At 40.3% G+C, this 12,030-nt stretch overlaps 1 protein-coding gene across 4 annotated transcripts in view; it reads left to right on the plus strand.

The window, feature by feature from the left end:
- TFCP2 (transcription factor CP2) overlaps window positions 1-5,695 on the plus strand; it is a 45,969-nt gene extending 40,274 nt beyond the window's left edge. For 2 of the 4 annotated variants that reach the window (XM_019419375.2, XM_019419377.2), the window contains exons 12-15: window positions 1,259-1,377; window positions 1,810-1,952; window positions 3,710-3,761; window positions 4,177-5,695. In XM_019419375.2, coding sequence (XP_019274920.1) covers window positions 1,259-1,377; window positions 1,810-1,952; window positions 3,710-3,761; window positions 4,177-4,214 — 352 coding nt within the window. In that variant the 3' untranslated portion in view covers window positions 4,215-5,695. The remainder of the gene's footprint in view (window positions 1-1,258; window positions 1,378-1,809; window positions 1,953-3,709; window positions 3,762-4,176) is intronic. The other 2 variants (XM_019419376.2, XM_019419378.2) reach the window with 1 other exon arrangement.
- The last annotated feature ends 6,335 nt before the right edge of the window (window positions 5,696-12,030 follow it).

Below are 12,030 nucleotides of genomic sequence, written 5' to 3' on the forward strand. Positions count from 1 at the left end.
ATTGTAGGCTCTAGGGATATGTTGGTGAGCAAAACACACAAGGTACCCATTATCATGAGTTCACTTTCTAACGGGGAGAGAGAGAAAAATACAAACAGTATTTTGGATAGTGATAAGTGCTTTGAGGGAAAAGCAAACAAATAAACAAAAACAAGGTTATCACCTGTAGAGCACCCAGAATCTGGTCAGGAAAGACCTCTCTGAAGCGGGGGCACTTAAACTGAATTAGGGGAAGGACGGAAGCTGTGGAATCAGAGGAGGGAAGAACACTCTAGGCAGGAGGAACAACAGGTGCGAAGGCTCGAAGTCTTTTAACTGAAGAAGACGTCATTCTTGGATAGGAAATACTTACGTGTCTGCTTACGAATTGTAATACAGAGTCATTTGTAGTCCCCACACGGAATTTAGAATTTCAAACAGGTAGTGGTATGAATGGAAAAAACATACAGGTTAGTGCCACAGAACCAAATCGGTGACTAAATAATGAAACAGATCGTGAAGTATTTTGTTTGGGTACATCACAAGAACTGTGGAATCAGCTTGGCTCTAATCTTGGAAAATTGTAAAGAGAGAGGAAAAGTTCAGAGGTTGAGGACTTGGAGAAAAAGGAATGGATCTTTTATTTTTTAACATATGATTTAAAGAGCATTTAAACATAGGAAGGAATGAGATGATCAGATCAAGGGGTAATTAAATGCTGTTGTCTAAGAAGTAAGAACAGAAAGGAGGCTTAGGCTACTTAGGAGAAGGTAATGAGGGAAGTGAGATTCTCCAGTTCATTAGCGTGGTGCTTCCAAGGAGAAGGTATATGTTGACCTGGACCCATGAAACAGTGGCTCACACATGTTGAATATTTCTAAACTTTACCTCAAAGGTCATAAACTCAAATGACTACAGAGGCCAGATGTAAATGAGTGACAGTGGGTGTACTGAAGAATGCATGAATCACGCAAGGAGAACAGCTGATTGTTTTCTTGTAAGTGTCAGGGTCTCAGATTGCCAGATCCGGTTTTTTAAGAAAAGCCAAATGTCCCGACACACGATGTGGGAACGAATTCATTTAAAATGCACGCGCACACGCACGCAGACACACGCACATCCCAGTGGGGAGCTGACAAAACAGCAGATGAGCTCCCTTGGCCCGCGGGCTGCCAGTTCTCGGCCCCACTGTATAGCGTTAACATAGATACACAAGCTCTCCCTTAAAATGTGCTTCCCGTGAAAACCGTAAGACTAACAGCCTTGTTTTCCTCCTTAGGATGGTGCGCCCAAGGCTAACCATTTATGTTTGTCAGGAATCCCTGCAGTTGAGGGAGCAGCAGCAGCAGCAGCAGCAGCAGAAGCGTGAGGATGGAGACTCAAATGGGACTTTCTTCGGTAGGTGGTTCTGGACAGGCGAGGACGCCCACGAAGAAAGGGAGGGAGGTGCCTTATGAGCACGTGTGATGGGAATTCCTCAAACAGCAGATGCAGCATTTGCTAGAAGTAATGGTCATCGGTAACGTGTATCGAGTTCCTCGTATATACCAGGCACTATTCTCGGCCCTTCTACATGCCTTGATTTTTACAACCAGTGTCTCCTCTTTGCGGTAGATTTATTGTCACTGCTAACATTCGGGTGAGGAAAATGAGGCTTAGAGATGTTAAGTAACTCACTCCCGTCATACAGCCAGCCAGTGGCGGAGCCAAGATTTGAACTCAGGCAGTCTGACTCCGAGCCCTTCAGGAAAGCGGGCGTTCCGAGTGAGCGGATTACCTTTAACAGCAGAGAGACCTGTATTGACTGCCATCGCTCTCTCCCTTTTGCAGTGTACCACGCCATCTATCTAGAAGAACTGACCGCTGTTGAACTGACCGAAAAAATCGCTCAGCTTTTCAGCATTTCCCCTCGCCAGATCAGCCAGATCTACAAGCAGGGGCCGACAGGAATCCATGTGCTCATTAGTGATGAGGTAGAGTTTCAGTAGAGCTGAGTCACCAGATGACAGGTTGTCAGGGCATGTGACAGGAGCAAGAGCAATTCTACTGGGGCACAGCGCTCTGTTTTCCAGTCCAGGGCTTTGCAAAATCTTGTGCTTGCTTATTACTTTCTAAAATAATTTCTAAATACCATGTATCCCCTTGCACATTTTTAGGTTGACTTGAAACTTTCTGCTTTAAGTTTAAATAGTTGCAGAATATGTCATTCCTGGGCATATTATATAAACTTTAAAAATGAAATGGTTGCATCACTATTCTAACTATATTCCATGTGACCTAAATAGAAGTGATTTAATACCAGCACCATCATCTTAAAAAACACATGAATATACTTCTCTTTATCAGAGTTTTATATCATTTCTTGATTGCCTTGAATTCCTATTTCCACTCACTTCCCCCATAGAATCTTATCTTATCATAACCTATTTTTATGCTCAAGCATCCTTTACTAATTATCCTACCATATTTCTTTGAAACAAATCTGTTTCAACAAAAGAATGTTTCAATAAAAATTTAAAAATTATTTCTTCTGAATAGAATTATCACCATAATCATACAATTAACATAAATGTATTATGTTTGAATAAGAATTTATTATTATTATTTTTTAATGTTTATTTCTGAGAGAGAGAGCATGAGCCGGGGAGAGACAGAGAGAGGGAGACACAGAATCCAAAGCAGGCTCCAGGCTCTGAACTGTCAGCACAGAGCCCGATGCGGGGCTCAAACCCATGAACTGCGAGATCATGACCTGAGCCGAAGTCGGACGCTTAACTGACGGAGCCACCCAGGCATCCCTTGATAAGAAATTATTAACCACTAAGAAATATGTATTACATAAAAATTTGAAACAACAAGAAAAAAATGTAGAAGTATCTCTGTCAATGAGATGGATGGGATTGTCTGATTCCCCACCCCCACCCACATTAATTCATGTTTTGATGAATACCGTCTACTGATTTATAGCATGAAATAGAGTTCACCATCACTTCCATTCTGTTTTATTCTCTAGATATAAGTGCTATGGAATCTGATTCACACAGATTGTCAGACAGGAATGGAAGGAGTTTTTTTATAACAGCATCACTGGTTTTTTTTTTGTTTTTTTTTTAACTACTGAGTTAGGTGCCAAAAATTATATAGTGATGTTACAAAGAATTATTTTGACTCGCCTATCATTTGACAGTTTGTGATTAGGTCAGTCTTCAGTTCTGGTGAAAGGAAAGAATTAGAAACCACGTGACTCCCATAAGAGTTTGTTACCCCATTATTAAAGTTCGCATTAACAGTCACACTTTGGCATCCTGGAGATTTTGTACCCTGGGGCAATAATGCATCTTGGTAGGATTCCAGGAGGGTGAAAGTTATGACTTTATTTTGAAAAATGGGAGAAGGGAAAATGAGTAGAGAAAGCTGAAGAGGTGCTCAGGCGGTTTTGGGAAAGAGTACCTGTAGAAGATAAGGACCAGGAAGTCAGTGCTCCCAAATGGGCCTGTCAGGGTCTGTGCACCCCTTGGAACGTCTTTGGGTTAACCCAGGAAAACACATACTATAATTTTAAGATCACTGTTTTAGACTGCTTAGCTTTTAAAATGTAAGAACTAAATGGGAGAAAGCAAAACAAAGAATTATTCTCCCTTAAACCTAACCTAATAAAAAGCCATACAGTCTAAATAAATGCAGCAAACCCAAGTTTTTAATAATTAGCAAATTTTCTTGCTTTCCTCAGATGATACAGAACTTTCAGGAGGAAGCCTGTTTTATTCTGGACACAATGAAAGGTAATAAAATAGTAAGCAGCTGCCTCTCTCTAAGGAGTTTAAGAGCTTTGTTCATGGTTTACTCCTTTGAGGAGAGAGGGAAGGGATGGACCACCATATCTGAAGTAGAAAAAGCGATGATGTCCTTAGAGATTGGCAAGAAGCCAGTTCATACAAAAGGAACCATCTCTAAGAGTGTAAGTGACGACTCTGCCCTTCTCTTCCACCTTCCATGGACAAATGAGATTGAGGCATGCTGTTTTCATAATGCATATTTATTGTAAATAGTTTGTGATAATTAACGAGTATGCTGCCCTTTGTCCTGCTGTTTTTTTTTTCTCCCTTCTCAAAAGAGCCTTAGTGTATCTTTTTTTCTCCTGCTGTGTTTTAAAGGTGACTAAAGATTCTTCTCTCTCTCTCTCTTTTTTTTTTACAGCAGAAACCAATGATAGCTATCATATCATACTGAAGTAGGTGCGGGGCATTCCATCCTCAGTGGCTGCTGCTTCCTTCACCTCTTGGAAGCTTCCCCGCTGAAGGGAGTCACTCGCTAATGGAGATTTGAAGGTCTGCAGGAGCCTGACCCATCTGACTGTGTGTGGGGGAGTCCAGGCCGTGGAGGCAGAACCCCAGCCATCTGTCGGCCCAAGCTCTTGTGGCACACACAGATTATTGCCCAACACCCATTTCTGCAGCTGTTTCTTAGTTAAAATTTATGGACCCTGTTGTTGTTGAATATCATTAGAAACTCCACACCATTTAGGGTGTCTGTAGGGCATAATGATGATGAGAGTTGTGTGATGTTTCATGGAAAGATGTTAAATTTTGTGATACGGAGCCATGTAATTTTTTTCTAATATAAAAGTGAACATCTATATTCCTAAGACTGGATCCTCAGTCTCTTTGCATCATACATGCTGGCTTTTGCCACAGTTGGCCCCTGAAAACCTCACCGACGAGGGGAAGGACAAAGATAGAATCGAACTTTTCTTTTGGTTGCTCTGTACTGCCAAGACTAATAGTTTTAGCTAACATTTACTGAGCATTTACTTGTGCCTGTTAGTGTGATAAAATCTTTAAGTGGATTACTTTGTTTAAATCCTCTCTGATAGACCTAGCTGAAGTAGATAATAATGATCCCTAATTGAAGCTGAGGAAGTGGAGCCAGTAGAGGGGCTAAAGAGCTTGGTGAGTGGCGGGCAGCTCGCCAGGAGTGTCGCCGAAATCCAAACCCAGGCAACCCGGCTCCTTTTAACCGCCAGCCATTCCTGCCTCCCTTGCCATACCCTGTGTTTGCCGCGGTTTCTGACCATGGCTCTTCTGCTGCGTAGGACATGACACCGATTGAGAACTGAGGAAATCAACCACTGAAGGGGACAAACCACACCTAAATAATGCTGAACAAGTCAAGACCTACAAAAAATGAGAACACAGGTGCTTTTTAAGCATCATCACTTATCAGATTCACAGACATTGAGATGGTGAAAAGGAGGGGTCATCTGTAACTCCCCCAATTCACTGTTCTTGAATGAGCTTCTCAAACTATTTATTAATGAGTTTGGCTAACCCCTGCTTTCTGTTTTCCCCTCTCTGCATCTTTTCTTGGTAGAGAAAGTTCTTTTATTCCTGTAGTGTTCTTTTATAGAAACTTTATAAGAAATTCATTCCGATCCCATCCCATATATTTTTGTTCTTCTTAAAGCGTGTGAGCGTGTGTGTGTGTGTGCGCGCGTGCGTGTGTGCTGTGCATGTGTGTGCATACATGTGTGAGGCTGTGGGTCTTAATTTTTTCACATGTAGAGTTTTATCCCTTTACACATTATGTTGAGGTGAAAAAAGATAATGTTCAAAGATTCTGTAATGGATTTGGATCTGTGCGTGTGTGTTTTTAAAGCATTTGATAAAGTTTAAATGTTTTTATACAGAGAATTTTGTTCATTAAAATCAACCTGCAATATGGTCTGATTTCTTTTGGTTTTAAACAAATTGAAAGCTTTGAAACTGGAAAATGAGGTCAAGTGACTTTTTTAAACTGGCCTGTGCAACAACTTGACATTGGACCAAAATATTTTTTAGTGGAATTACCAGATGTCCCTGTTTCAGGGGGACATTTCTGGTTGTGTTATGTTCCTGAGACTGTTCTTCATTTCAGAGAAGTCCATTCCCTCCTCAGCAGGCTGCTAGTATTTTTGTTTTTTGGTTGTTTTCTGTTCTTTTTGAGAGAGAGCGAGAGAGAAAGTTGTGTGTGTGTGTGTGTGTGTGTGTGTGTGTGTGTGTGTGTATGTGTGTGAGAGAGAGTGAGTGGGAGAGGGGCAGAGAGAGGAAGAGAGAATCCCAAGCAGGATCTACACTGTCAGCACAGAGCCCAACGTGGGACTCGAACCCATGAACCCTGAGATCATGACCTGAGCTGAAAGGAATCAAAAGTCAGATGCTCAACTGACTGAGCCACCCAGGCACCCCGGTTGGTGGTGGTGGTGTTTTTTATTCTGTCTGAATAGGCTGGAGACTTGGACTAGATGACCTTGAAAGGTCCCTTCTAAATCTGTGAATCTTCTTTACTGCAAATGATATATAGGATTCTTTTAATGTATTTACTACAAATTACACTTACTGATTTACTTAGCGTTAGAGTTTTTTAGAGTAGTCTTCATATTTATTATAGAAATGAAATTTTTTTTAAGAAATGGGTTTATATAGGTTTGCAATCAGAGATCCTTGAATTAACCAGAAAATTGCTTAGGCTTTCTTTAGCTCCAGAAAGTATTTATAGTGCCAATACTATATCATTGGTAAGACATGGTATAGTGCTAGGATGTTGTGATTCAACTTGCTTTTAAGAATCACATCTGTTTACTATTGATCCTTTCAATTAAATGAAAAATCTAAACTAGCTTTTATTATGAAAATAATACACAAAATGATAAATTCAAACAATAAAGAGGCATATAACTTTTTCTGCTTACCTCCTAGTCCCACTCTAAGGAGGTAATCCTTACAAAAAGTACTCCCCCAGTCCTCCCTCCCTTTCTCCCTCTCATTCTCTCTCCCCCACTCCCCACACAAATACACACATGGGCTCATGTTACACTAATGGTATGCAATTTGCTTTTTGTATTTAACATATCTTGAACATCTTTCTATCATTAGAATTTATAATTCTGCATCATTCAGTTTTAAAAATAGCCATTCCCTATGGATGTTGTTTAGGTTAAGTCCATTTGAACATGCATCTTCGTAAGTTTTCTGCATGTACCTCTATGATATATTCCCAGAAGTAAAATTTACTGGATTTTATCTTTTGAATAATGTGACAGTTAATACATGAACTGCAGTAGATGGTTTAATGTTTTTATTAAAGTGAGGGTATTTGAGGAGAATGGTTAGATTTTAGGCCCTCCTGAGAAGTGGAGTAGCATCCTATTTGATTTAGCATTGTGTGAACTGTTCCCTTGAAGTGTAATAGGTTCTGTCTACAAGGATCAGCTGTATAAAGACTTGATAGTTAACAGGGAGTTGGTGGGAGATAAAAGGCGGGGGGCGGGGGGAGCCATTGCCCTTCTCCAAGGATTAAGGACTAGTCACTACATAAATACAGCTACTAAATAAGATTGCCCAATATTATGGCCTAATAAGAATGTTTACACAAATTATTTATTCAGGAAGCTATTTAAATGGGGAGGGGAAATGGAGATGGTCATAATATCTGGAAAGAGATTACACTACAACCAACACAAGACAAACCAGAGTCAGAGACGTGAGAAAGTGAGGTCCACACAAGGGGGCAGACATTCTGATGCCTGGACATCAGGCACAGGTAGGCACTGGGTATGTTGTGAAAGGTAGAGCGTGATCTCACCACTGGGTCGAATGAGCATGGGGAAGCTTGGTGAGTAAAGAAGGCTTGGCAAAATAGAACTAGTCATTTCTTTTATTTTCCTGTTTTAATATACTTGTTTAATGTTTGTTTATTTTGAGAGAGAGCGCACATGAGCAGGGGACGGGCAGAGAGAGGGAGTGAGAATCCCAAGCAGGCTCTGCGCTGTCAGCTCAGAGCACAATGTGGGGCTTGATCTCATGAACCGTGAGATCTTGCAGACACTTAACCGTACAGAGCAACCCCGTTGTTTTGAATTTATGCCTAATGGAGGAGTGTTCTGAAAACCGTTTGTATCCCCAAATATTTATTCTCAGCGGGTCTTTTGTGTAGCGTTGCTGCAGAGATTTGGGCCGTCTCGTAAACTACTGTGAAGTGAATGAAGGTTCGGCATTGGGTTTTGAAAGTAATACAAATTTGGGGTGCAAATATCTGAACTCAAGACTGAGCTTACCCCTCTTCACTGTAGCTTTTTTTTCTTTTATCCATTACCTAACAATTTCAGATAGCATGATTAGAGAGCTGAAGTTGACCTGTTTTATTATCTTACTGAATTGTTCGACTTCCTTGGTCATGGGTGGTTCCTCTACAGGAATTTGATCTGTTGTGTGGCCTCTATTGGTCTGTTATGAGAACTCCAATCTCAACAGAAATGGCACAAATGCCCCACCTAGCTGCATCATTTGTATACTAATTCACACAGTACCTTCCATCATTCTTCTATTTCTCCTAAAAATGATCTCTTTTCTCAGTTGCACTCTTCCTAAAGTTAGAATATTTATTTTTAGTTTGCGATTCGATTTGTTTTGTTATACAAGCTGCAGGGCTTAAATGGGGAAGAATTTACTACCACTGCAAAATGGAATGAACTGGAGAAAAAAATGCCCTATGTGACATAAGATTAATGCCATAAGCGTCTGTTTCTTTCTGTACCGTTAATATTTGATTTCTTTTATTGCTTCATTTAATGACCTTGTATTTTACTTTGACCTTAAACATCCATCTATTTCCACTTCTTCTTCTTTTTCTTCATCTTTCCTTTTCACTTCTAGATCTCCTCTGTGTTGTTCCTTAAGTATAGGGGTCTACTGAACAAATTGCACCTAAGTCTAGCATTTACATTCTCAAAATCAGAGGTTTAAAGTTCTATCGGAATTAAATTTTTCAGTTGGATTAATGTGAATCAGAAGGAAACTTGCTATTTAATTTGTTTTAACGTTTATTTATTTTTGAGAGATACAGAGTGCAAGCGGGAGAGGGGCAGAGAGAGAGGGAGACCCAGAAGCCGAAGCAGGCTCCAGGCTCCACTCTGTCAACACAGAGCCCGACGCAGGGCTCGAACTCACGAACCGTGAGATCATAACCTGAGCCGAAGTTGGACGGAAACTTGCTATTTAAAAAATACTGTTGTATTTATATTATCGCACTGTTTTGTACTGTATGGGGTCTTGAAGGGCATGAGTTATAACCAGTTATCTCTCATGGAATCTGTATTTTCATATATTTGCGTAAGATGAGGTAAACATTCCTCATTTTAATCGCTACAGATTCCTGTTTTCTGCATGAATTCTAATGTCTGATTTTTCATTTATGTTTCCATACACATCTTTATAACTTTGCTCAGGCTTTCATTCACTTACTTTAGGTTTGTTAAGCTTGCCCTCTCTAAACTCACTCCTGCACTCTACCCCCTGATTGTTTGCTTTTTTAAAGAGGATGTGTGTTGTGCACATATACAGGTCATTTTGTGTGTGTCCATTTTGAAATCTTCCTGAATCATACAGCTTTTTGGTTTTATTGTTTTATTTCTTAATTTTTTTAAACGTTTTTGTTTTTATTTATTTTTGAGACAGAGAAAGACAGCATGAACAGGGAAGGGTCAGTGGGAGGGAGACACAGAATCTGAAACAGGCTCCAGGCTCTGAGCTGTCAGCACAGAGCCCGACGCGGGGCTCGAACTCATGGACCGCGAGATCATGACCTGAGCCAAAGTCGGCCGCTTAACCGACTGAGCCACCCAGGCGCCCCGTTGTTTTATTGTTTTAAATTGCCATGGCACTTTCCCCCAGATTTGTGCATACTGATCTCTTTTTGTTATTATACTGATTACTTAGTATTTACTTACTGTACTGATCTCTTTGTACAATTAGTCACAAAGAGGTACCTGCCTTTCTAGATCTGGATTATAATTAAATGTAAATTCGGAAAGTAATGTTAACTTTAGGGCTAAATCTACAGGTTAACTCTTTTTCCCTAAGAAGCTTAGCACTTAGTATCCTCAGACCTATTAATTTTCAACCCACCTGGAGAATGTATTTTTCTTTTGGTGGTAAAGAATAGTTGATACATATATACTTTGGTGTCAGATAAGGCTGTTCAAATCTTAGGTCTTGCTTTTCCTGGATGTGACCTTGAACAAAATACTCTCTTAAACCTCCACCTTCTCATCTTAAAAAGGATATAATACTTAATTCATAGGATTGTTGGGAGATTAAAAAAGGATAAGGAGTATAAAAGTTTTACTTTGTATCTAGTACACGTTTCCAATTTCTCAATAAACTTAGGATACTACTGATTACAAGATCACCTCTACATGTAGACATAACGGGCAAGACAGATAGGTAAACACTGCCCAGGACGGGAAATCTGACCTTTGGTTTTTATCTGCAGCTGCTGTTGCTGATTGTATATCTTCCTGTTTTGCTTTGACCTTTTTGCCCCCAAACGAACCACCCATTTGTGATTTGTGCCTTCTGAGCTGGTTCATACGTATGTTGCAGTGTGGTTTTGGAACAAAGCAGTAACACTTAGAATTAGACATTGAATGCTATTAGCATTTCTTTTCACTTTTCTTTGTAGTTTCTATTCTGCATTTGAGCTTCCTGGCCACCATTTGCCCTCCATAGGCCCTGCTTAGGTGGGAGGCAGAATTGCAATTCTGGGTGAACTGGCACCATTGTAGCAACTTCTCTAGTGATTCTATCGAGACAATGAAATGTGATAAATAAGTGACTCTGTGATAACTTATAGAGTTGTGATGTTTATAACAGGTTCAGATGATCTTCTGACTGACATAGAGCTTATTGCCAAATTGAATTCTGCTATCTTCTCAAAGGCTGTGCTGACTTTGGCTTGGCTGACTCCTGATTTGGTATCATAAACTATAAATCATGGGCATTGAGGCTGATGGTACCCTGATGAATTTCCATGATTCAAACTGTGGATGTTTAGGCATATGAGACACGATTTTAGCCTATCCAACATGGCCTTATGGCTGTTATTTTGTAACTTTGTATTCACTGACTCTACAGAGTGGTCTGGGGATTTCTCCTGTTACCTGTGTGTCCAGGAAAGACAGAATCATGAACATTTACATAGCACTGACTGCATTGTAAACATTTATACTATATTAACTATTTAATCTCCACAAAACCCTCTAAGATACATACTGTTTGCCCCATTTTGCAGATACAGAAGCTAAGGCAAGAGAAGTTACTGTACCTTGCCAAGGGTCATACCACTACTGAGTGGAGGAGTTGGGCTTGTATCTAGGCAGCCTGGCTCTAGATCACATGTTATATCATACCTAAATTTCAGCAGATAGGGAGCCGATCAGTGCATGGTACACTAAAGACTGCTTTTTTATGATCTGCCCTTTCATCTTGCACTGTTGTTTCCTAGCCTCATGGAGCCTCTGATGTCACCAAGGTGAGAGGACTGGAATTTTTGGCATTTTGTCCAAACCAGCCAACTTCTCAGTTCTAAGACTGAGATGGCTTGGTAACCATCTGGCTCCATAGTTTTTGGTTGCAGTGAAGACTGCACTAGGCTATGGAACCAGTCTAACCTGAGTTTAAATCCTGCCATAAATATCCAATAAATATGCAGTAAATATCTAGTGAGTTCCTAAATGTCAACTACCAGGCTTTGTACTGAGTGCTCAGGATACAGTAAACAAAGCAATTCCTTGCTCTCATGGAATTTAGTCAAGTGAGAGAAGACTGAAAAATATACATCAGGAGGTGAATGCTAAGAAGAAATAGAAGTCAAGGGGATAGAGACTAAGCATCATTTTTTTCTTAATGGTTAAGCAAAGTCTGATATGGGGACATTTGCGCAAATATTAAGTGGAGGAATATGTATGTGGCTTGCTAGCGAACATGTTTTAAGGAAAAGGCCCTGAGCTGAGAGCATGATTGTTGAAGGAACTGCAAGGACACCAGTGGTCCAGGGTAGTTAAAGCAGAGTACAGGAGGGGAAACGTAGAAGGAAACAAGATGACAGGATGGAGGGGAGGTTGACTTAGAAGTCAAAGAGACATACATAACGTCTATTCTGAGTGAGATCGGAAACCAGAGTGTCCGTGGCAAATGACATATAACTTGACTTCTGGGTCTTCGTTTTCCCCATCTT

The sequence above is a fragment of the Panthera pardus genome, unplaced genomic scaffold (genome assembly GCF_024362965.1).
Source record: "Panthera pardus isolate Hobbes unplaced genomic scaffold, ASM2436296v1 HiC_scaffold_6, whole genome shotgun sequence".
In the NCBI taxonomy this organism is placed as follows: Eukaryota; Metazoa; Chordata; class Mammalia; order Carnivora; family Felidae; genus Panthera; species Panthera pardus.